The following is a 27,080-nucleotide window of genomic DNA, read 5'->3' as shown; positions in this document are numbered from 1 at the left end:
ACTTCAAATGCTTTGTTTCCGATGTTTTTAGAATAAAATCCAAACTCCACGATCAAAGTCTGTAAGACTAATAGGACTCTGTTTACATCCCCAGAATCATCTTTAATCTCACTTCCCCCTCATCAATATGTTCCAGCAACACAGAGATCCTTCATGTTCTTGAGAGTCAAATGTTACTCAAACCAACTACCTGCAGTATATAAAGAATTGGTTTCTGACCATTCTATTGGTCCTCTACTTTTTTTCTGTTGGCCTTATTTTCACTCCAAATTCAAGTATATTGGATAAGAGCCCCCCACCCATTTGGCAGTCTCAGTAAAATTAAATTATATCTCACAGGTCCTACTGAGTCCGAGGTCTAAACCTTGACCAGAGAGATGCAGTGTTCTGATTAGCCAGACCCGAGATCTGGTGCAAGGTGTGGAGTCACCTTAAATGCAAGTACCTGGCTAGAAATTAGAGCAGAGATGTTTGTGTAGAGAAAAAAATGTAAAGTTGCTAGAAGAAGGGTAAATTGATACTGGGCAGAAACCACAACCACCTGTTGTCATTACATTGCCTTTCGGTCTGTGCCCATGCTGTTTCCTGTGACCAGAATGCTAAGCATGAGTGGCACATGATTAGTCTTCAAATCATGTCTTAAATATTTTCTCTTTAGATAGCCTATTCTGATCATTTAATCCAGGTAGCTTCCTTTCCTCATTCTCTGTTACAACATTCTTAAAACCTTCATACCTTTTATATTAGACATTAGGTTAATTCTGTCAACAAATATTTACTTAGCACCAACTAGTACCAGATAGTATACTAGACTTTGTTCATGATCTTCCATAATACACTATGTTTTATTCACCAGTGCATAGTTCAATGCCTAGAACACAAAAGGTCATAAGTCAGTATTCACTCAATGAATGAATGAAAGGGCCCTGATACTCAGTCCAATAAGATATTTTGAAATGTTAAAAAATGAAAAAGGAAAGGGAGTATATAATTCTACTAGGCCAGTTTATCTCAACCTTTCTTCATTGTCTTAACACTTAAAATTTGCTTTAGGCACATGCATGGACTCCCAAATTAAGGTAATAAGAATCTTAATCACATAAAAATTAAACATAATATGAAAACTACATGATAAACTGCCTAAAATGAACTGCAGCCTATTAATTGAATGCAAAGTGAGATGATCTGATCACCGAAATCCTTGGAGCACATGAACAACCTTTAAAAACGTAAGATTTATTAAGAAAGTAATAAAATTTGTACAAAAATAATAAGTAATGTTATATTTTAATTTTGTGAAATGTCAATAAAATACCATCTCAGACTTTCTCTGATCGTTAGATTCTGGCAAATATCCAACTTCAGGTACCTTATCCTTTTTGCTAGCTATTGGAGAAATAATTGCAACACACTTTAGCTGCTGCATGAATATTCAGATGACAAAATGACCACCAGTTTTCTCATCAGATCCTATGGTTTCAATGAAAACCCATATCCAGATGACTCACCAATTGTAGCACCAGTCCGAACTTCTACTCTGAGTTTCAAATTCATATATTCAATTGTCTACTTATTTTGATTTTCTCAGAGGTACCTGAAGTTCACTTTGCATAAAACTAAGCTCATATCATTTCCTTAATCCTGATTCTCATCCACTATTGTCTGTCACAATGGATATTGCCACCATTTGACCAAGAAAACCCACACATCAGAATTGGCTTCTCTCTGTTCCTCAACACTATTTCCAAAGTATCAGTGTACCAACAACTGCTGCCTTTTTACCTCCTAAGTAGCTCTTGAATCTCCCACCACTATCGTAGTCAAAGCTATCATTTCTCCAATTGTATCTAAAACAGATTTCTGACTAGTATGACCACACCCATTCTGCCCAACTGCTCTGTCTGCTCTCTATATTATTGTTGGATTATTCATATGTATAAAAAGGTTAAATATGACCACTTCACATTTTTCATTCTTAACATCCTTCAGACTTTATTTTTCTCCTTTAAGTTCATGCATGGTTTTGGCCTACCTTGGGTCTCACCTTCCCCTATACTTCACCATCTCTTGCCTAGTCTCCATTACTGTGGCTACCCTGGACTTTCTAAAGAACTCTAGACTCACTAGTATCTCTTCTTCCAAAAGGGCTTAGATAATGCTCTTCTATCTGCCTCAAATATTTTTTCTTATTCTTCTTCATCTTAGCATTTTCTTTTGTTGACATTTCCTTAAAATTTTATTGAAGATTTTCTAATTACTCAAGTAAGATATGAATACATTCTTCCTTACAAAAAATTATAACATTGCAGATAAATATAAAGTCAGGAAATAACTTTCCTAATCTTAGCACCATCACAAGTTCAGTTAGATTTGTTTTTCTAAAATCACCTTTGTTCCAACAGATGGCCTTAGAACTCTTGAGTCACTTCTCTTGTCACCTAAGGCTACTCATCTTAGGTTGCAAAGCCATCAATTATTTCACAATGCACATAGTGTTTACTCCTGCCCTACCCTTTTGCTCATACTTGCAATAATTCTTCACATACCAGCACTGAAACATATCATTCTCTTAGTTTCTTTTCAAATCAACTCAATCTATATTTTCTATTGCAGTTTGAATTAACAGGGAGCAGTCAGCCAAGGTGTTGCAAAGGATATCAATTGTATCATTGTCAAGAGCCCTCTCCAAGGAACACTTATTCCTTCAATTAACCATAGTCCATGGGCTGGCTTTTGGTATTACAGGATCAGGAGCCTGATTTTGCCAGAATCCCATAAAGAAAGCTACCATTCAGGGGTAGACTCACATTAGACACATAGATTCATAAGGCCAATTTTTAAATGTATAGTGAAAAATATCACTCTCCTAGTGCCATGACCAGTGCTGTGTCTCCTCAAAAGAGAGAAACATGAGAATCCAACTTAAATTAGAAATTGCTTGGTGCATATGAAATGAAGCTTAAAGGCTCTTAGAACGTGTCGTCAAGTCTCTTCCCAGGAAAGTGGTACCAACTTACGATCTCACTGGCTGTATATCAATGCCCATTTTAATACACTGTCCAACACTAGTTGTCAGGCAGACATCCATTCTCATTCTTTCAGTTGACATTAAATGACATTTTGTTTTTTTCATTTCATTTCCAACTTTTATTTTAAGCTCAGGGGTACATATGCAGGATGTGCAGGTTTGTTACATGGGTAAATGTGTGCCATATGGTTTGCTGCACAGATCATCCCATCACCCAGGTATTAAGCCCAGCACCTACTAGATATTCTTTCTGATCCTCTCTGTCCTCCCATCTCCTGCCCTCCAACAGGTCCCAGTGTGTGTTGTTACCCCCATGTGTCCATGTGTTCTCATTATTTAGCTCTCACTTATGAGGACATGTGGTATTTTGTTTTCTGTTTCTACATTAGTATGCTAAGGATAATGGCCTCCAGCCCCATCCATGTCCCTGCAAAGGATATGATCTCATTCTTTTTTATGGCTGCATAGTAGTCCATGGTGTATATGTACCACATTTTCTTTATGCAGTCTGTCATTGATGGGCATTTAGGTTGATTGTATGTCTCTGCTGTTGTGGATAGTGCTGCAGTGAACATACATGTGCATGTATCTTTATAATAGAATAATTTATACTCCTTTGCATATATACCCAGCAGTGGGATTGCTGGGTTGAATGGTATTTCTGTCTTTAGGTCTTTGAGGAACCACCACAGTGTCTTCCACAATGGTTGAACTAATTTATACTCACACCAACAGTGTAAAAGCATTCTTATTTCTCCACAACCTTGCCAGCATCTGTTATTTTTTTACCTTTTTTTTTTTTTTTTTTAAAGCCATTCTGACTGGTGCGAGATGGTATCTCATTGTGGTTTTGATTTGCATTTCTCTAATGATCAGTGATGTTGAGCTTTCCTTGCTCTGTCTCCCAGACTGGAGTGCAGTGGTGTGATCTCGGCTCACTGCAACTTCCACCTCCTGGGTCTAAATGATTCTCTTGCCTCAGCCTCCCACGTAGCTTGGATTACAGGTGCCCACCACCATGGCCAGCTAATTTTTGTATTTTCAGTTGAGATGGGGTTTTACCATGTTGGCCAGGCTGGTCTTGAGCTCCTGACTACCCCTCAAGTGATCTGCCCGCCTCGGCCTCCCAAACTGCTGCAATTACAGGCGTGAGCCACTGCACCTGGCCAGCTTTTTTTCATATGTTTGTTGGCTACATGTATGTCATCTTTCGACAATTGTCTATTCATGTCCTTTGCCCACTTTTTAATGTTTTTTTTTCTTAGTAAATTTGTTTAAGTTCCTTATAGATGCTGAATATTAGACCTTTGTCAGATGTATAGATTGCAAAAATTTTCTCCCATTCTGTAGGTTGTCTGTTTACTCTGTTGATAGTTTCTTTTCATCTTAGCATTTACTACTCATTCTTTTGGTATCAACCAAACTTTAGGGAAGCTTCTCTGACCTTGCTGACTAGGTCAAGTCTTGCTGTGATAAACTTTTATCGCATCAATTACTTTCCCTCATAGCATTTATCACACTATTACAGGTTGACATTTATTTGTATAATGACTTGATTAATATCTGTCTTTTCCAGTAGAACGTAAACTCCTTGAGAACAAGCCTATGTCTAATATGGCTCACGACTACATCTTAGAACACTCTCTGACTTATAGTAACATATTAGGCATTCAGTAAGTAAGCAAATGGTAGGGGTGTTTCACAGGAAATTCTGAAATGCAAATTTTTTGAAGCTGCCCTATTTTAGGATGGCTTGCTTGAAGGCTTTTATTCATCCTTAATTGGTATGGTCAAGACGTGAGAATAGCTCAGATCTTGGACCATTGATCCCAAGGGTCACTCACCTCACCTATTTGCTATGTATGTACTTGGAGGCACTGACCTTGATGTTATTTTCTATTTGATTTTTTTCTAAGTATTCTCTTAGCCTCAAATTTAGCCTTAATAGCTTTACTTAGTGCTCTTTTCTGTCATCAGTGTAGACTTACAGATGTAAATTTTTTAATGCATATTTTGACCTAAATAAATGTTTTTAGGGGCTTTCAGTTTCATTACTGCCATTGGCACTTGTGTCTAAAGATCAACAATTCCTTATTGCACTGCCCAGTACCATTACTGATGTAGCCTCCAAGTAAGTGCTGAAGGGGGATAGAAATAAACACACAAGTTTGGTGGGAGAAGGCCTTACTAAAGTCAGTGTTCGAAAGAATCATGGTCCCTTAGTCAATTCTAAAGAACCAGTTTATAGACATGGAACCTGTGAAATGATGGCAAATCTTGTAACCTCAGGTACACACCATGTGGAAATTGAACCTAGACCTTCCTCAAAGAGAGGCTGTCATGTATATGGGTAAATATACCTTGGAGGGTGGAAAAGTCACTAACTTTTAGGGGATATTTGGAATCTAAATCTGAGTTTACTTGGATTCCTAAAAATGTAGAGAACCACTCTAGTCAGTATTTTAGGGCAAGGGATTATGCTGGCTAACTGAAAAGGTGTTTTAAGTTTACCATCAGGACCCAAAACTTACCATATAGTCTTTTGCCCACTAGGAGAGTATAGTTGGGATAGAAATCCTCAGCACGTGGCAGAATCCTCATTTCGAAAACAAAACACAAAAACCCTTAATAGTCCTTAAGGACTATTAGGGTAGCATCAACCAAGGGGAAATTATTTGTACTCTTTTCCCCACCAAAATATTAAGTCAGAAGCAAGATCACTTTTTCACGGGGAACTGCAGTGATTAAAGCTATTATTAAATATTTGTAAGATGCTGGCCAGTGATTTCTGTCCCCATTCAATATCTCAATATGGTCAGTGTAAAAACCAATTCTAACTCCAACTGCACTTTGCAATCTCCAAATGGCTTCTTTACTAGAATAGATGAATAAAGTTCCTGATTTCTGATCTGTAGTCCATGATATGTTGATCGTGCATTACTTTGTTCCTGCTCACTGGGACTATTAGGAGCAATTTGATTTCACCTGGCAGTAGCAACAGTTTGTTTACTCTGCGTTCTGTGCCAAAATCTGGTCCTCTGGAGCCTTGACAACACTGCATTCCTCCTAGGCCATGACTCTGTTGCAATACATTTACAACCTCAAGCTGATTACTCCTGTAGAACAGCAAGTGGCAATGCCCTAGTTAACTTAGGAAGAAATTAGAGTAAGAGATACATCTTTAAGAAATAAGAGAACCTACATCCTCTGTCCTAGAAAGAAGGGGGAGGTTCTAATGTCAATGATGTGACAGAGTATTCTCCCTAAGTGGAAAACAAGTTACGGTACCTAACATTAACAGGGAATCTTTCTGGATTTTGGAATTTGTGTGACCTCTGGCCACCTAATAGGTGACACAAAAATTTTCCCAGAGTAGATTAAGAGAAGGTTTCCAGCTAGTCCAGTCTGCAAGGAAAGCTGCCCTGCCAGGTGACATGATAGCCACACTGATCCAATAGTATCCAAGATGCATGAAACTGACCAAAGCTAGAGAGACTTGAACATAAAGGAGTTATGTAAAGTACTCTGGGGATTTGGAGCTAACTGATGTCACATTAGCAGTAACTATTCTCTTTTTGTGTAACAGCTCCTGTCTTGCTTCTAGATCCAAATATCCTCCCATTCCAGTAGGTGTAGCTAAAGAAAAAAAAAAAAAAAAAAAACCAAATATCTGATTATGAAGTCAGGTAAGTATGCAACCTGGGCTGCCCTGCGTGAATTGGGTGTCATCAGTTTCACAATCCATAAAACTAGGTTTATTCAAAAACACTCCAAGTGGTATATAAAACAACAGGATTTACAGGCCACAAGAGTTAAAGTATTATTTAAATGGGTTGCTCAACTGGAACACGGAGGCACAGGCATTTTGTATATTTATAGGAAGCATTAAATAAAGTCTTGTGGAATGAGAATGAACACATAAACCTGTTTCTAGCAATTAAAAGATTTCTACTAAATAGGAAGCAAATACTTTATTGAAGTAAATTTCACCAGTCATTAGGCTTCATTAATAATGTTTATTTTAAAGATCAACTTTTATTGTAACAAATATAAAGTCATCAATGTTTTACAAATTGTCAAAAATGCTTTAAGTACAAAAAAAATACATTAGTAAAATGAAAGTTATGTTGTATTATTTGGTGATACACTTAATACTGCCAACATGCACAACGTATGCCAGAAAAGCTCATGCATTATTGGAAGAGAAAAGAAATGTGATATAACTGCCATATTGTCTGATTATAAATTCATTGCTTCAGTCAGTTTTCTTTCTTCAGGGATACCATTTACCTGCAATGTGTAAGAATGAATATGGGCAGGAGTTAGTCAGGGCATGTATACTTTTAGATTTTGAGCAAAGCAAATTATGGCAAGGAGAAAGTTTCCATCTTCTTAATACAATGTAAAATAATTACATTGCATTATTTCTCTGTATTTCGTTTTTTTAAAAAACAGAAAGTGAAAGAAAAAATTCTAAATTAGTCTTCTCCTTCTTGGACCAAGGCTATAATATTTTGTATTTCCCAAAAGGAACAGTCTGAAAATTCCTCCCACAATAAACAAAAAGAATGAGGTTGATTGCAGGATATATAACTGTACCTTTTAATCGTGGCTTTTAAAAAAATATCATGTGGGCTGGTAGGGCAGAGAAAACGAGAAAACCTGAAGGGGCATCAAACCTAATGGTTTGGGCCTAGTCCAAAAGTTAGTGCGATTGTCAGCTTTTAACTGCTCTATTATCCCGGCTAGTGCTCAAGTCCAGGAGTACAACACCAGCAGCTAGTTCATTTCTTAGAGCTTTGATGGGAATTTAAAAGAAAACAAGTAACTAAATGAAAAAAAAAAAAAAAAAAAACTTCAAGATATACTTTCCCCTGATAAATTCCATATAGGTAGCTACAAATAAAATTACTTGATATCCAAGATGCAAACTCTTATGCCTAAATTACCTTCATAAAGAAAACTGACACGCACATAATGTTCTATGGTACTTGGAAAACTCCAGTTACTGTTCCATGACAATCGCATAAATGTAGCTGCCTCTTTGCAGTATTAGGATAATCAGGGTAAAAGAAAAGAAAAGCTGCTGTACTCAAAAATATATATAAACAGCACTGAATCCATGCATTTGCAGATAGAATAATTTAGAAATTGAGAAATAAAGTTTTTCATTTAAATGAACAGAATGGAAATAAGGAATGTAAACTGCCCATTAGCCCTTCTCTCCAGGAGGCATGCCTCCATTTAGGTTTTTGTTTGTTTGTTTGTTTGTTTAAATCCAGAGTCTGACTCTGTTGCCCAGGCTAGAGTACAATGGTGCGATCCCAGCTCACTGCAACCTCCACCTCCTGGGTTCAAGTGATTTTTCTGCCTCAGCCTCCCAAACAGCTGGGATTACAGGTGTATGCCACCATGCCCAGCTAATTTTTGTATTTTTTTAGTAGCGACGGGGCTTCGTCATGTCGGCCAGGCTGGTCTCAAACTCCTGACCTCAGGTGATCACCTGCCTTGGACTCTCAAAGTGCTGGGATTACAGGCGTGGGCCACCGCACCTGGCCTCCATTTAGCTTTAAATGTACCAGAGGCACAAACACACCAATCTTTCATAATTATAAAAAAAATGCTAGGGTGGTCTCTCTCCCTTTGGCACTTAAGATATTTGGGGACTCACTGAAAAAAACAACAATAACAACAAAACAACCAAGAGGAGATAGTGTACTTTAGTCAATAGTATGATCCAAATTGCAGAAAAATGTAAGAAAACAAGGTAATAGGCTCTAGTGTTAACTAAAAAGGAGAACAAAACTTTCTTGACTCAAGCAAAATACCTGCTCCCTAAAATCTGTTTCAGAAAAATAATTTTATAAATTGGGTTAAACAACCTTAAAATCCCCTAGGAAAACTCTTTGGCTCTTATATTTGTTTAGGCATAAATTGTCCTTGTATTTGGAAATGCTCTGTATTACTAAAATGTAGCAAGTTAACAAGAGCACTTGGTAAAATATCTATGTGACTACTAAACAAATTGCTCTAATATCATCTAGTCAAGTTTCCTAATTCTCCTAGTGGGTAAGTAAAATCTGGATTTTTAAATACTCAAAATAAATATTTACTATTTTTCTAGAAATTGCCTCCTTCCTACTCACTCCCTGCCTGAAATAATTAAGAATCAGGAGATAGACATCGTAGGACAGATGGAAGCTACAAGGTTAATAACAAAGAAGTTCTATCATTTCTATCGTAGAAGTATTCTTTTAGAAATTTTCCTCTTTAAAAAAATAACCATGAAATTAGTGGTAGTAGGGATTCATTTATCTTTTTTCTCTCTTTAGGTTACTCATTTTTATAACAAAGTTTGTTCCTTCATCAATCTCCTGAATGCTTACAAAGTAGCACCAACACATCAATATACTGAACAGTCTTGTTGAAACATGTTAGCATTTAATTAAAACAAGTAATCAAAATTGTATGGAAAATTCTGATAAACATTATCTTGTAATTAAAATCTGATGAACAATTTCATTATACTTGCCTCAAATCTTTGAAAAGTTGTCAAACGAAAATCTCCTTAAATTCACGAAAGCAGTAATAGAGAAGATAATTTCTGAATGAAAACATCCAATACATTTCTGTATGTGCCTGAAGTTTTTAAGAGATTTACTTTAACAGTTTCCCTACCACAATGCCACCATTCATACTCAGAATTCCACACCCAACTTACATTTTTAAAACTTCTCTTGCTTTTCCAAAAGAGCTACAAAGGCATTAATGGTTGCCTGGCAATTAGAACTAGGAATCAACCACTAATTAGAAGACAATCATGAATAAGTTATCTACTCAGTATAGAGATGAATGAAATAATTGGCTGTGGAAAATTTTTAGGGACACTTGAAAGAAATAAAGAAAGCAAGTCTTAGGGAAATAGAATAGTCCAAGGAGAATTGTCTGCCATCTTGTTGTCACTGGTCATGTTATAACAGCTTTTTAAAGCGGCTTTAAAACCAGGCCAGCCATTTCTCATTTATCCCCCTGAAGCCTCAGTGATTTGTCACAATGGTTTCCTTTTGTAAGAGTCAGTTTCAAGCTGCTCACTTACTGAGACAAATCCTAGATGCATCCAAGCTAAGAATCTTTCATACCAAGGGGAAGAATAGAGAGCTTCACTGAAGGAAGGGGTTTTATTCAGTCTTCCTTAATTAGACAGGACCTCCATGGATGCTTTTGCTCTAAGATCATTTACCCTGTGTTTATCATTCTGATGCCAATCTATGTAATAATCTAAGCCATTATTCTGAGGTTTTAAGTCTGATTAAGGAATGACACAAGTGTTTTGCCTTATTTGGTGAAGCTAAAGCTTCATAAATTATATAGTGCCATAATTATCTTTTAATCTGTAGATTCATTCATAAACATCAATTTATTATTCTTAGCACTCACCTGTAGTCTGCTGTTGGGGAATCTGAGTCTGATGTGGCAAGTTCCTAGAAATGATGAACATTTTTGAGTAAAACTGTTTGTTTACACACTTGTAAATAGAGAGCAGACATACTAGAATGAAAAACTTTATTGGTAACTGACCCCAGTCATGTAATCCAGCACAATTCCCCTCCCCTTTCATGAGCTTACAGATGAGGAAACTTGAGGTCTGAGGAAGATAAAAATTAACAATATTTGATAACATGCATGAAATTTTTACTACAGGCTATACTCTAAAGTACCTCACAACAACCCTAAGAGGTAGGTGTTAATGTTTTCCCCATTTTATGGGTGAAGAAATAGCCTTGGAGATCCAAGGCTACATAGCTAGGACATGGTAGCTAAGATATGAACACAGTGGCTTATGCTCTTAACCTATACACTTTCAGATCCAGGCCTAGAAGATATAAACATGCTCACATATTTTCATGGAACAACATATATAACCACCTTCATTCACTATCCCAAACATCTGTGCTCTTTTATCTTCATGTCAGGCATGCATCCAGATGCATTGGCAGAATGCAGAAGTCATCCTTGTTCCTTCCCTCTCCTTCAGTCTCCACATCCAACCACTTAGGGACTTCTGACATTTCTTTTCGTCTTATTTGGATCTGCCCCATTCTTCCCCATCTCCATTGCTAACTTGGTTGAAGCCATCATCATTTCTCACTTGGATCCTTGTAAGGGGGTTGACTTGTTTCCTCATTTACATTCTTGTCCCCTTATAATCCACTCTGCACATTGCTGTCAGAATGCTCTTCTAAGACAGGGGCCCCCAGCCCCTGGGCCATGGAACTGGGCTCCATAGCAGGAGGTGAGTGGCAAGTGAGCCAGCGAAGTCTCATCTGTATTTACAGCTGCTCCTCATCACTCGCATTACCACCTGGGCTCTGCCTCCTGTCAGATCAGTGGCAGTAGTAGACTGTCATAGGAGCGTGAACCCTATTGTGAACTGTGTATGCAAGGGATCTAGGTTGTGCACTCCTTATGAGAATCTAATGCCTGATGATCTGTCACTGTTCCCCCTTACCCCCTGATGGTACTGTCTAGTTGCAGGAAAACAAGCTCAGGACTCCCACTGATTCTACATTATGGTGAGTTATATAATATTTCATTATATATTACAATGTAATAATAATAGAAATAAAGTGCATAATAAATGCAATGCCCTTGGATCACCCCAAACCATCCCCCACACCTGGTCTGATATGAAACCAGTTCCTGGTGCCAAAAGTTGGGGACCAGTGTTCTAAGACACAAATCTATTATGTCATTTAAATAACACACATTTAAGTATTTCCTTGTATCTACCTGCAGATTAAATTTCAGATTTCTTAATGTGGCCTGGAAAGCCACAATATATCTCGCTCCTACATGGAGTGCCCCATGTCTGCTTGAAGCCGACAACCAACCACCATGGCTACTACCATGTCCTGTACCCAATCAGCTCCCATTTGTCCTTGCAAACTCAACTCAGAACTTGTTACAGCATACAGGTTTTACTCTTATAATTTAAAAATTCCCATAAGAAATGTTATTAAAATTTTTAATGTATTATTTAATTTAAAAAATCTCAAGAACCACCTCCCTATGCATCCTTACTCTCTAAGCAACCCACAATTAGGTTACCATTTAGCATGCTTTCATTCACATGCTGATTGTCATTGTATTCTCTGTACATAATATTTAATTGTCCTAAAGTATATTAACAGTAAGAACTATCATATTTTGTTTAGTATCCTCAGCAGTAAGCATTATAAAGTATACACATTTATTAACTTACAGATTTAGTTTCACATTTTGATATTAAAATTAGTTTATGAAAATGTACAATTTAGGTTCTGTATGGAAGAAACTCTTAAGAGTCAGTCCTTTGTAATAAAGTTTGATCCATGCTGGGGATTTTCAAAGTTTTTTGTTTTCTCTTTAGCACTGGGATTTCTCTTAATTGAAACCCTAAGCAGAACTGTGATGTACAAAAGAGATAAATGTGAGGTTGCCTGGGTTGAAACAAGGGAGTTAGGAATCCTGTCCGCTTTGTTTTCTTTGTCCCTCATGCTGGCCCCTGCAGCAATTCTAAGAAATCTGTAAGAAACAGTTTGAAAACCATTGATAATATTTCAGCCAGGCAAATATTATGTTCCAGATACAACAATCTAAAGTGGAAAACAGTACGTGCTAGTTAAATACTGTTTAAACTCTTAATTTAATCTATAGTTAACACCTTTGAGCGATTTTTTTTCAATGTTTCAGTTCCACTTTAAAGATATTACTAAGGAAATAATAAACTCTAACACAATTTGAGGAAGTTACTTAATAATTCATCCCAATGATTATATTCTTTTTTATTGTTACTTATCAGCCTTATCCTTGTGTAGGCTAGAGGAGTATTTCTTTTTTAGCTTGTTTGTTCTTTCAGAATTTCACACTATGTATTTATATTGATTTTGGTCACAAAAGTAAAAAGATAAATTTATAAACTACGAAGAGGGAATAAGTTCTACATTTAAAGATGGCAAGGCAAACATCTTTACTACAGAAGTCAAAATGCAATTAGATGGGTATCTGGCACAGGGTGGGAGGATGTGTTTTACTTTATCTACTCAGGTATAACTGATCTGGGTCTATTCTACACTCAGAACGAATACAGTGCACCCTCTACACATAGGCACACACCACACACAAGCACTTCCTCATTCCTTACCATCTGCAGCTCTACCTAGCCTGTTAGCAGATTGAATCAACACATTTCAACAAAATACAAAAGAAAGTATAGAATGTAGGTGTTCTAACATAGGTAGTGGTTAGTAAAAAAAGACACATGTTTTCCAAAAGCACTAGATTAAGGATCCTCCAAATTCAAAATCAGCATTTGGATGAGGTTGTTGGATGACCCCTACTTCTCTTGTTGGCCCTCCCAACTGACCTTTCTGTGGAATTTAGCTTGAAAACCACTGATCAGAGTCAACCTATGCCTTGTCGTTTCTTCTCTAGTCTCTGTTTTTTCCTCTTTTGCTACATTGCTAAACTTTCTAAATCACAATGGGCTGGGCTAGGTGAAAAGAGATGGCTGGTTGAGAAAAATGCCACACACAAACTAGCAAGAAATTTGGAGAAGATGCATAAGAAAGCAACTGTATGTCTTACATTGATTTAGGGACTGAAAAGTATCCATAGTGTGTGTTCTAAGTGGTTGTGTTTGAACAATGCACATGCACTCCTTGCAATTTCAAAGGAAACTTAGATGAGTTATATTAAAAGTGCTTATGTGTGCAAAAAGGTGCTCAACCAAAAATATTCTGAGATTCAACTTCCCCTGATTGGGTACACCTATCTGTTTTGAAGGAGACCCTTGAGTCTCCAAGATGTGTGCACATAGCTCTGTTTTTGTGGCTTCCCAAACTTGTAACTACATGCGAACCTGTAAGTATTAAAGTGTGAATACATCTATGATGGGCATATTTAAAACTGTGTATTCCATTTAAGAGTTGAAGGGACATATTTCATAACAGCACTGCTTCAGGCATACTGGAAAAATGCCTACAATCCCAACTCTGCTAGTTAAGATGCAGAGAATGCAGGAAGAAAGTGGGGAATTCTCATCTTTGGTGAGAGCAGGCTGCTAAAGGCAATTATACAGGAGGGGGCGTCGACTTCAAATAGAGGCCGTATAATCCTTCCAAGAAAGGACCTTAATAAAGTCATAAAACAATTTAATGATTATTAGACTAAGTGAAAAGTTATTACGTATAAACTGTATTATGTAGAAATTTAAGAAAACTGTAACTCTCTAAATTATTAGCATTAATTATTTTCTCATTTTGTTTTCATTAATTTCATGCATTTAAATAGAAAATTGTGTAAATCAGTCATTGCACAAACTTCATTCTTTAAGAATGCAAGAGCAATAACTTGCAAATTAATAAATAAGTGATTTGGGGCAGTACACAATTATTTCTTATTTGTACAACCATTTTAAAGTAATTTGACATTCTTGGATACCCTATACAGTAATTCAGTGAGTAAAGTTGATGATTATCAACTGATTATATTGCTACTTGTTTCAGACTAAAAAGCAAAATGATTTGCATAAAGTCACAGAATCCATGCCAGAGTTGAAAGAAAATGACATTAGTTGTGTGAAATACAAAACATTTCACTTTTCAGTTAGTATGGTGGCATCATTTAACAATAAGAAATAGTTATGTATTTTTGGAAATCAATGGCTCTGAAATATTCTTGGCTGCTTGATACTTCTCAATAGGATACCATAATCTTAGTCCCCTGAAACATTGTCTTCAACTGATACTAACTTTTATTAAAACTTAATTTTTATTTATGGACTTTTACCATAAAGTTAGTTGTCACTGTGACCAGAAGCAGGACAAATGGAAAAATATTTAAATAAAAGCTAAAATTATTAGATACTGTCTTCAATTAGAAGACTTAATTCTACTTTTATACTTGTTAATTTTCAAAAGATTAAGTACAACCTATCTCCTGTTTTGAGAGAGAACCAATTATCCTGGATTAGGAATTATGTTTAGAATAATGAATAAGGAAAATTTTTGTGTAGCAAATTAGTATCTTCCTGAAAAATGTGTGGAGTACCGTCCCCAATTATTCATTACCTACGGGGCCTCATGAAGATGCCTACCACTCCAAAAAAATCAATTGGTATTGATGTTGGCATAAGAAAAGAATAGTGAAGAGGCAGATCTTTCCCCAAAAGACAGCATACCTCACTACAAATTTAATATAATAAGTTATTTTTTAGAAAATCAAATATTTGGGATCCTCCAGTCAATGCCCCTTTCCCCAAGCATAAGACTACAAAATAACATTTTTTCAATGGATTTCAGCTGTTCCAGGCACTGTTTTCTGATTAGCTCTCATCTCTCAACCTCTCCACACCATTTTCCTCAGGCAGTTTAGGGAGGTGTGGAAGAGTATAGAGGCTGAGAAGTATAAACTCCCAAACAGCTCCAACCTCCTAGACAATGTGCATGGACTGCTTTTCTTTCATTTTCACATGGGGAAATCAGGAAAAACTGTTCCCCTTTTAAAACTCCATGTAGAGGAATGTGAATAACAACCTTTCTTACTCACGGGCCCAACCAGAAATACCAGAGCTCTGGATTTTCCGATCCTGAAACTTAAGTCCTTTGATTATTAAGCCAGGAATTCTCAACCTTTGTTGAGAAGCTCTCTGCAGGAGCTCTACCATAACACACACGCCCACCAGACTGCAAATTCCCATACTCAGAGCCCCAGAATGTGTACTATAAACGCTCTACAGTGATCCTGACACAACGTGGTTTGGGAACAAGGCTAGACTCTCTCTTGACATTCCTTTGATGACCTAAAATTTTATTACTTGGAATTAAATTTTTTTCATTTAAATATTTACAAAAGGCAATCATCGAGATACACCGGTCAAATATGTAATAGATTTTTGATGTGAAGTCTTTGGTTACAAACATAACCCCAATCACAACAATGATTCTTTGGCAAAGTCAATTTACTTTTAAGAGTTACTTTACAATGTGATTTCCAGAAATAAATTGTAATAAATAAGACGAATGTCTATAGGGGAAAAATTATTTCTGCTATTAATGGCAACACTTATTCACTAGGCTACAAAGATAACTAAGTACAGATGCAGAAAAACTTACTTTATGAAGGCATGAGGGACATACTACACAATACCTGGCTACAGCTCCTCATGACTGTCGAGGTCATGGGATGCAAGAAAGGTCTAAGAAAATGCCCAGACCTGAGGAGACTAAGGAGACACAGTGAATATTGTGTCCTAGATGGAATCCTAGAACAGAGAAAGGACATTAGTGGAAAAACTAATGACATCTGAAAAAAGTCTGAAGTCTAGGTAACAGTAACATACTAATACTGGGTTCCTCATTGTGACAAATGTACCATGGTACTATAAGATGTTAACAATGGGAGAAACTGACTGAGGGGTATGTGGGAACTCTATTATCTTTGTAACTTTCCTGTACCTCTACAATCATTCCAAAATAAAAAGTTTATTAAAGAATAAATACATTAGCCAAGATCAAATTAAATTGACCTTACATTTCTAGACTATGTGATAGTTTTAAAAGCCTATTTATATTGTCTCTGTAATTTGAAAAGCAAAAGAAACACAGTACAAAATGAAACACCTCATTTCTGGGCATGTGCTACGTCTCCACATTCTGCTCCAGCTTCCCTTTCCACTGCCTCTTTGTTCATTTTGCTTATAACCTGAATCAGAGATCTCTCTGAGGTCAATGACCGACATTATCTATCCCTGCCTAGATATCAGGATAGGTAAATAATCTAATCTCAGTTCTGACCTAATTTAACTTTGTCTCTTATCAGTGTCTCAAATTTATCATCTGCAAATGATTAAACATTTTTTCTTACTGGCTAATTTATGGTGCCAGTCTGGAGCTCTGTGAAACATTCTACCAAAAAGAAAATATTACCATGTAATTGATAATGGTGGCAGCCATTCATTACATAACATTGTGAATTCTCTATACCTCTGATGTAAATTGACTTGTTTAAAGGAACAAACTAGTTTTATGCAGTTTTGAAAGAAAGCTTTGAATATTATTGAGTCTTGCTTAGAAGCCAATATAAACCTTTAGCCATATCCATGTCTGAATATTTCTGGTATCAATCTGAAGAATAAACACAGAATCCTTTGGCTAGCTAAACTGTTTATGAATGATAAATTCAGTACACTTAGTATGAATGTGAAGATGAAATGCATGCCCTTTTAGAAAGGGTAAATTAATAAGTACAAGGCAGCATTATCCAAGCATACACCTGGTTATTGAGTACTGTAATGCCTCCCCAAATATAATATCACATTTTAATCTTGAGAATTCAGTTCAATCCAAATGACCAAAATATTTGTGTGTGTCTACTCAGTGCTGAAGTAAAACTTTTAAAACATGGCTGTTTTTCTGGTAAAAAGTAAAAGTTGAATTTGCATAAAGGACAGCTATGATGAACCCCATACAATAAATTCCCTATTATCTGGCATGGTTGGAAAATGAGGTTAATCACATATTCTGGCTTATAGGGAGTTACCATAGAGACTGTGCACATATGATCCATTTCTAAGAATAAAAGAAAGATAATATACACTCAACACTGAAACGACACCGAATGTAATTTAATTTTCCTCTGATGAGTCAGACGCACTTGATGATCCTGCAGTGCCTCAGAATAATCATTGTGAACATCATCAATTATCTATGTACCCTATTTATATAGAAGTGCTAGTTAATGGAGCTTTTCCATTAGCAGAAATCTGAATAATGTGAAGGTTTTCTGGACTTAAAAATACGTATGGTTTTAAGTTGTTGCAAGTTCAATATAATAGCCTATTGCATTTGCAAATAGAGAGATCTGATCAACATAATGACAGTCTTGATGGGGATATGGAAGGACCAGAAAGATGCATTTGGTGTAAACTAGATAGAAAATTTTATTTTGCTTGTATATTAGTAGCAACATTGCAAAATTCTAACCACCGGGAATCAAAATACTTTTTAAGGAGCTATTCTTATTTTCAATATATATGGTTAGAAAGGGTTATCTTAAAATGACAACAACCTTTTTCCTCTCTTGAATTTCACTATCAATAGAGTTTTACTGATTTACAAACATATTCAAGTTCTCCTTCTCATTATAACTAGTTTTCTACTCTAAAATTCTACAGTATTGTTACATTATCAATAGAAGCATTTCTCAAACTGTGTTCTTTGAAGATTTACCTATTCTGACCTTTTCGTATGGATTCACAAAGTATATCAACACACCAAGGGACTGAAGACTGTTGTAGCTTAAAAAATGAAATAAAACCTTTACATTACAGTACTCAATAACCAGGTATATGCTTGGATAATGCTGCCTTGTACTTATTAATTAACCCTTCTTAAAAGGGCATGCATTTCATCTTCACATTCATACTAAGTATACTGAATTTATCATTCATAAACAATTTGGTTAGCTACAGGATTTCATGTTTCATGTTAGAATTTTGCAATGTTGCTACTGCTTTTTTCCAAGTGTATTTGACCATTCCATTTTTGAAGGATATCTGTCAACATTTCACTGGCATGCTAGGGTAAACAATATCAGAAATAATAACCTTAAAGAATAAGTACAAATTCTTTTCATTTTGAAAATGAAAGACAAAACCATTTCATAATTTTCATCTAAAAACAGGATAAGAGGTGGTTAAATTCTGAATTATTACAATATTCTTGAAATTTTACCAATTTTTCTCATCAGTATCTAATCCTGGTAAACTGGATTTTATGATGACCCATAATAGGTGGGCTACTGACCACCAGAGAGCACAGAAACCCATCTGTTCCATTCAGTACAACTAAATTTTGTAGACCTTAATATTTCTATCCCTGATGTATTAATGTTTCCAAAATTTAAAATTGTAAACATATGCAATTTCACCCATTTCTTAAATTACCCACTACCCATTACTTACTCTCTCTCACACACATGTACATAAACAGGCACCTTAGTCTGTATGACCCTAAGTGATGTTAGAGAACTTTAGAAAAATATTCATAATACTTTTGGGTTTCTAAAGTATTCTGGATAAACTTATCTAGTCTGTCTATACTACTCATATTAATTGTTATTTAATCTTCAAATTACCACATGCATTCTACCTGGTTACAAAATAAGCACTCAATGGGAAAAATGTACCCAGTAGAGTTCCCAGGTAAATGTGTTCACTTTAATATTATATCCTAAGGGTATGTATGTGTCTGTGTGTGTGTGAGAGAGAAAGAGAGAGACAGAGAGAGGAAGAGAGATTTTTCTGTATAGCCATTCCATCTATAAAAGTAAAGTGAAAAAGAGGAGGACCTCAAAAGCCAACTTTGTGACTTCTAGTGCTTGGGGCAATTGAATTTAACTCATTTTAACATATGGTTAAAACGAAAAAAAGGCCGGGCACGGTGGCTCACACCTGTAATCCCAGTACTTTGGAGGCCAAGGTAGGTGGATCACCTGGGTCAGGATTTCAAGACCAGCCTGGCCAACATGGTGAAACCCTATCTCTACTAAAAATACAAAAACTAGCTGGGCATGGTGGCAGGTGCCTATAATTCCAGCTACTTGGAAGACTGAGGCAGGAGAATCACTTGAACCTGGGAGGCGGAAGTTGCAGTGAGCTGATATCGTGCCATTGCACTCCAGCCTGGGCAACAGGAGCAAAACTCTATCTTAAAAAAAAAAAAAAAAAAAAAAGGAAAAAGAAAAAAAAGAGACATGTTCTTATAAATGACAGTTTTACCCACCATTCCCTTACATAAAAATGTGGCCACTAGGCTACATTGTATCAGCAATATAGAATGCAGCATAATGCTGCATTACAGCATTATATAGCATGGTCTCCCAAATGCAACTGTACAATTTCCTCACCCCTCACTCTTACCTACTGCTTACAAAGTCCTTCCAGGGTTTCTAACCCTGATCCCTAGAGCACTAGACAAGGTTTGCACTAATAAAATAGGTGTTTATAGCCCAAATTGGAACTGCTTGCTCTGACATACAAGCAGATCATAAAAAACAACCCAAACACCCTTAATTCTGAGGCAAAAATTTAGATTACAAAGGTCTATGGTAATAACATTTTAATAGGTTTAAACCAAATAATTCTAACATCTCTAAAAATAATCAATTTGAAATGCTTAGGATATGGTTCTTTTTTTATAATTAACTCATCTTTGAGCAAACATGTAATGTTGAGTTTAGTATCAGTGTCAATTTCTTAAATATTAAGGTATATGTAGTCTTGTTTGGATTAGTGGGGGGAAAAAAGCACATTTCCTAAAAGTAACTGTATTGTATATGTCAGGACAGTAGGGGTGGGATTTACACAATTAATGTCCTTTTGGTATTTTCTCTTCCAGTTATAAACAAACAAACAACACAACAACAGAAAGCTCTGTTCTTTACAGACATTAGTAAAAATATACATGTATATTAATAACTATGGCTCTAAGTGGACACTTACTGCTGCGTTTGCATCAATGGCATGTTTGTGCTATCATAGTTGTCTGTGTGTAAAGGAGGTATGATTTCCCCAGTCACAGGGTGGAACACAGGAAGCGTTGACAGGGGCCATGCTATCTCTCTATTCTTGGACATGTCTCGAAGCTCCTTGGTAGATTTCTGAATAGCACTGTGATGAACCAGTTGGATGCTAGGTCAAAAAGAAATAAAACAACATATATTTAGAATCATATATTAACCTGACGGGTCATCAATTTGAAAAAGTTATGAAGTATTTTTATCTTTAAAAATAACAAGACATTATTGCACTTTGGACATTCAATAAACTATTTCAGAAAGTCATACATCTCACATACTTTTAATGTAACAAAACTAAAAATTATAAACTGATTTTAAAATACATGTTTTATTAAACTAAGCTATGAAGCATTGTATTAATATTACTGTCCTAAGTAACAAACTAGTTTTCTATTTATTTTCTATGATTAAGATAAAACTTCCATAGCTTTTATATTTTTGCTTCTGGTGGGGCATTTATAAATACTCACAGAAGTTTCATTTTATGGTAGGTTATTACTGTAGATTCTGGAAAACTTGTATGAAAGGTCTTTTCATCTGTTCTCTGGTTTATAGAAATGCAGATTGGAAACCACATAGTATAAATGGTAAGTTAATATTCTGAATCTGAAATAATTTTTAATTTTTTAAAAATTAAAAATGTTTAATTTTTATCTGTGTAATCTTATTAAACCCTTTCTAGTTTTAGTTTCTACCCCTCCTAAATATCTCTATTTAGAAAGCAGCTTTCACATTTATGAAATAAACTATGAAAGATGACAAATGAAAAAAAGCTTGACACACATGTATGGAGCATGATGGGCAACTGAGAGGTGGGAAAAAATGATGAAGAAAATAACAGGAAAGAAGACACTTACTCTGGTGTTTGCATGTTTCTCTTTTCCCTAGAAACAAAACAAAATTTATGAATTAAATAATAGCATTGATATTTGGAACATTAAGACTATATGCTCATGGGATCTTGCATGATGTGGAAATGCTGACATTGTTACTATTAAATGCAACCAGGCAGCATTTGCCACCAGGTTTATGACATTACTTGGATGAGTACACATACAGCGATGGAATACTGATGAGAAACACATAGAAAAATGAAAAAAAATGGAGATTAAGAATCAAGGCCTTGATTGAAATAAACTCTATGACATAATGAAATCAAGCTACATGTAAAAATGAAAGAATTTGTTACTTGCTGCTTTATTAAATTTTTATCCTTTCCTTTGTCGCCCTGACTTCCAGATTATCTTGGGAGATTACCTTAATTGACATAGATGTCCTGAAAGTACTAACTATTCATGAAGTGAAGAGTTGTTACTCAAATTATACCTTATTTTCATTAATTTACTCCTTCGTTGGGTTTTAAAAATATATTTTATACATTTAGATTGTGTTACCCTGTTTGACGGCAGAATGATTTCAAGAGTTTTGACCATCACTTCTGGTCAAACTAACACGATTAATTTTTTAAGTGCAATTACTATGTCAGTAGATTCTGCAGTCTCTGCTCATTACAAGATGGCTTGTATAACCAAAATATCTAGCCTCAATTATTCTTGGGACTGTTTTGCCAGTGTGAATTTACATCTAGCCTTAATAATTTTTGAATAAAGTTATTATATCCCCTAACTTGATTTACTAGACTCAAAACTATTTTAATTCATTTTAAAGGAATAAAGTATTGCAGTTTGGACACAATTTCAATTCATTTACAAAGTGTTTTATGAACTAAAATGAAATTTCACTTTTAATGGAAACTTCTATGTTGTTATCTTAGCAGGATCTCTAATTTTCTTATTAGTTTTAAAGTACTCACACGCCTTCCCGTCGGCAGCACATGATATAAGCAAGTATTAGAAAAAGGACCAGTGCTACTGCCGAGGGCACAGCCAGTGTAATTAGGAAATCCGTGTAATAGTCTCTGCTTTTCAAAGAATCAGAAGGGGGTTTGTATTCCCCACCATCAGGTAAAATCCCCTCTCCACGAATCACTTCCTGATAGGTGGACACTTGCTTTGTTTTATCAACCTGATACAAAAGAAGACAATTACACAACAAATTAATCATTGCAAACATTATGAGATTTTAAGATCTGGATACACTAAAACATTCTTTGACAAATTGTCTAAAAAGCCATCTTTTCCAATTACTTTATCACCGTGAATTTGCAAGTATTTATTGGAGGCAGGGAATGTAATGAATGAAAGTAATAAAGGCTTTACTTTGGTCTACTTTCTATGTTCTTCCTAAAACACATATACATATACATTTACATGTGTACATATTTAACATGTGTGTACCTATGCGTGTAGTTGTTCGTTTTCAGTTTCCTTCCTCTAAAGCAGCAGTCCTTTACACTACCATGTAAATGTCTTATTTCCTAGTGGCAAAGCTCAAGTGCAGATTTTACCAAACCTAAAACTGGCTGAAAACCAGGTATGCACGTATTTGTTCTAAGGTTAGCGACAGAGAAAAGTGTGAAGGGGAGGGGGTGGAAAGAGGGACAATTTCCAAACGTGTTGTCCTTGATCTTTCTGCCTTCCAGCTGACAGAAGTAACTTTTATGGAAGATAGTCTAGGGAATATGGAACCTATCCCAGTCTTACTTAATTCTATCCCAGTATCAAAAAAAACTACAACAGTTGCACTATGTTAATTTACCTCCACATTAACTGTGCTGCTTTCACTGAGTTGCATTTAATTATGCTAAGGTTTTTATTGAAGGACACTAAAAATGTAGCCATGTGAAATTTGCTACTACATTTGCTACTAAAATAAAATGCTGGGGAGAATTAGTTGTAGCATTATTCAGTATCTTCTCCCAAAATGTAAATGACGAGTTGATGGGTGCTGAGGAGTTAATGGGTGCAGCACACCAACATGGCACATGTATACATATGTAACAAACCTGCACGTTGTGCACATGTACCCTAGAACTTAAAGTATAATTTAAAAAAATAAGAAAAATTTTGTTAATAATATAGTGTTAGTGAAAACTTGTTTTCTGCCAAGGAATTGATGTGCTTCCTTTTTAGAATGAGAACTAAATATGAATTTCATTTTTTTTGTCCTACACATTAGGCAGCTTGTTGTCCAACACAGCCTTATGCTTGTTTTTGGGGGGTGAAATTTAGGTCCTGATTTTCCACTTCTTTTATATTTTATTTATTATGTTTATTGTATGACTCTTGTTTAACCTTCTGAAATCTTTTGTGGCAAGATGTGGCATAAAAATAAATACACGTAAAATAAAAAATAAAAATTCCCAACCTTTCCACTTATAAAGCCTTAACAGATAAACAAAAATCTTCAAGGTATATATCATTTTTTAACTTTTAGAGATTGGGTAATAGTCTTAAACTCATTTTCCAGAACAACCACAAGTAACATGGCATTGTTAGGGTCTGCTGTCCACCGATGATGCTGGGAGAGGAATCTAAGTTATGGTTGCAGCTGCTCAGTCTCCTGTACCCCTGTATCATTAGCACCATGATTGAAATATTGAGCATATTTGCCTATAACAATAATTTTACTTGATTTAGGAAGGCAAAGAAGGCCATTTTTCTAAAGGCCATGAGACAAGAGGCATGAGAAGAAGAGTTCAAGGCAAAAGGCCACCAGGAGTGCTAAGTGTTGCAGTGTGAGTAATATGTTCTCCAGGATGCAGCTGGCTCTCTAAGACATGAAGTGATAGTTGTGTTTATGTGTCAGTAACTTTGTTAAAATGTCAGCTTTAAACTTAGATCTAATTCACTCACCACCAATCATAAAGAGTTGAAAGAAGTTAAATCTAAAAAGACACTAAAGAATTAAAACATCAGTTGGATACATTAATATGAAAAGTAAAAAGAAAAAACAAAGAATTAAAACAACCCTCCTACCTTTCAGATAACAGGATCAAAATATTATATACAGACATAATATAAAATATACAAACATATATAAAATATTACACATCTTACATATATTTGAAACCTTACATTTTCCTAAATCTGTTAACATGCAAATTCAAATGTGATTTGGAAAGAAATATTATGTTTATGAATTATGGGTAAGATTCTAACTTCACTCGAAATTGTCTCTTGTTTCTTGGACTTTCCCTATAATTTGAGTTTTCAGAACATTAAATCATAGCACAATATTGCTTTATTTTCAGATTTATTATTGTACTCCATCCTCTCCTTCCAAAGTGGGTTAGTGGTAGAATATTTAAGAAGAATCATTCTGCACATATCATACTAACTCCATTATCTGTGCTCATTAGCAGCTATATGGATGTCCAGGGGGTTCATTTGGACCACCTGCCAAGCTAATCCAGCCCCAGCAACTAATCAAGGACAGAATAAGTACAAAAGTGGATATATTCTTTCCTAAATGGATGCACTGTCAATGAGCTTTCCAGATCCTTAATCTGAAGGGAAGTCAACTGCAGTTCAAGTAAACCCAGGATTTATTTCTAAAAGCAATTCAGGTTTTAGTCAAATGTTAACTCCAGTCACATCATTTTTAATTAAACTTGCAAAAACAAAATAAAAACTTACCAATGAAATTTTGCACCAGTCAATGTAAAATTGAGTACGAAATTTTTTATCACATGTTATTACAGGCTCCATTTCTTGACTACATCGCAATTGATTCTGTGGATTTTCAACTTCCCGTAAACAAGAAGAAAACGGGACATCTGCACCAACCATGACATAGACGCTGTAAAAATGTGAAACTCTCAGGTTATCCTTTAAGAAAATTGAAAACACTAAAAAACAATCTACCTTGAAAGCAGGATTTAGCCTTTTGAATTGAGAGATTAACTAGACTCATCCCTGAGGTAGGGGCCTAGGCTTTAAAAACAATGATTCATGTAGGGGCTTCCTTTCATTCATTCCTTTATTCAGCCAATATTTACTGAGCACTTTGGTATACCAGATACTCTCTCCATTCTATGTTAATTTCTAAAAGCTTTATTTCATCCCATTTATTTTCATTCAGTATAAACATGCGTCATATTCTGATTACTATATTTAGTAATTACTATATTTAGTAGACTACTTAAATTAAAAAATTACCCTTAAGGTAAATTAGTTAGAAAATAACCCCACTACTACAATAATAAATAACTAAGTAGTACATTTCACTTAATTTTCTTATAATAAAACTCTTAAATTACATCCCTGGAAGTATGGAGCTTTGGGTGGACATCACTATTTTACCTACCAGTTCAGTCAGTTTTTCTACTACACAAACCCCTATATGCTTGGTCTCTCATCAGAAGGCCTTGCAGTCTTTTATCTAAGACATTAATATAAGAGTAAAATTATTGTTTGGTAAACACAAAGAGGCAAACAAAATCTATTTTGTTAGTGTAGGGGAGTTATGGGGAAAGACCTCTACTTAATTGACTGAAAAGATTTCACAACAGAAAATAGTGACAACAATATTTAAATAATCTTGGAGCAGCTTGAGAAGATAGGAATCTCATTGGCCTTTCAAAAGAAAAAAGAAAACCAGGAAAATACTCCAAGTAAATACCATTCCTTTTCATAATGACAATGCTAAGAAAAAGATGACAATGTAAAATGAAATAAAACCATCAAAATTCCAGCTACCTTCTTTGCAGAAGTTGACTAACTGATCCTAAAATTCCTAAGGAAGTTCATAGCACCCAGAATAGCCATACACACACACACACATTTTGATAAGGAAAAACAAATTTGTAAAACTCACAATTCCCAATTTGAAAACTTACTCAGAGCTACAGTAAGCAAGTCATCTGGTATGGGCATAGGGACAGACATACAGATCAATGGAATAGAACTAAGAATCCAGAAATAAACTCTCATATTTAATAAACTGATTATTATCACAGGTACCAAGACAATTCAAAAAGGAAAGAATAATTGTTATAACTAATGGTGCTGGAAAAACTGGATATCCACATATCCTGTCCTACCTAAAAAGGCAGATGAGAAGCATATGTGAAATTCATGGTCCTGAGGCATAGGCTCACTAAAAGATTGAGAACGAATCATAGGATTACAGAATTCTTCCCCTCCCACAACACCTGACCACCATATTACTAAAGGTCTACTTATAGTCAAATTCCTTTTACTCCATACATTAGTCTGGCTATCAAGAAAAAAATTATAAAACATACTATACAGCAAAAAAAAAAAAAAGAAAAAAAAAAAAACAGTTTGAAAAGACTGAACAAGCATCAAACCAGACAGAGATGGCAGAGATGTTGAAATTATCAGACCAGAAATTTAAAACAACCATGACTAATATGCAGAGGGCTCTAATGAATAAAGTGAAACTGCTTTGCAAGAAATGTTAAAATAACTTCTGTTGAGAGATGGAAAAAGATATAGGTCAGAAACCGAGATCTACATAAAGAAAAGTAGAGCATCAGAGAAGGAATAAGTGAAGATAAAACCTTTTA

General features: G+C 35.4%; 2 protein-coding genes across 26 annotated transcripts in view; one reads left to right on the top strand and one right to left on the bottom strand.

The window, feature by feature from the left end:
- The window catches only part of CASD1 (CAS1 domain containing 1), a 124,518-nt gene that overhangs the window by 68,528 nt on the left and 28,910 nt on the right, over positions 1–27,080 (top strand). Inside the window, exons 18-19 of one of the 2 annotated variants that reach the window (XR_001443761.3) lie at positions 9,153–9,236; positions 9,361–9,413. The exons of the other annotated variant lie outside the window; for it this stretch is intronic. The gene's annotated coding sequence lies outside the window, so the exon portion shown is untranslated. Of the gene's footprint in view, positions 1–9,152; positions 9,237–9,360; positions 9,414–27,080 lie in introns of those variants that run through there. 2 annotated transcript variants of the gene reach the window in all.
- SGCE (sarcoglycan epsilon) overlaps positions 7,025–27,080 on the bottom strand; it is a 71,484-nt gene continuing 51,428 nt past the window's right edge. For 6 of the 24 annotated variants that reach the window (XM_028846053.2, XM_028846054.2, XM_028846055.2 and 3 more), the window contains 6 exons: positions 25,186–25,348; positions 22,461–22,672; positions 21,505–21,531; positions 20,571–20,759; positions 10,466–10,509; positions 7,025–7,318 (listed from right to left, as the gene is read on the bottom strand). In XM_028846053.2, coding sequence (XP_028701886.1) covers positions 7,302–7,318; positions 10,466–10,509; positions 20,571–20,759; positions 21,505–21,531; positions 22,461–22,672; positions 25,186–25,348 — 652 coding nt within the window. In that variant the 3' untranslated portion in view covers positions 7,025–7,301. Of the gene's footprint in view, positions 7,319–9,560; positions 9,668–10,465; positions 10,510–10,577; positions 10,674–20,570; positions 20,760–21,504; positions 21,532–22,460; positions 22,673–25,185; positions 25,349–27,080 lie in introns of those variants that run through there. The other 18 variants (XM_077997056.1, XM_028846056.2, XM_015134277.3 and 15 more) reach the window with 7 other exon arrangements.

Source organism: Macaca mulatta, chromosome 3 (assembly GCF_049350105.2).
Source record: "Macaca mulatta isolate MMU2019108-1 chromosome 3, T2T-MMU8v2.0, whole genome shotgun sequence".
NCBI classification, from domain to species: Eukaryota; Metazoa; Chordata; class Mammalia; order Primates; family Cercopithecidae; genus Macaca; species Macaca mulatta.
This window is presented reverse-complemented; position numbering and strand designations above follow the sequence as displayed.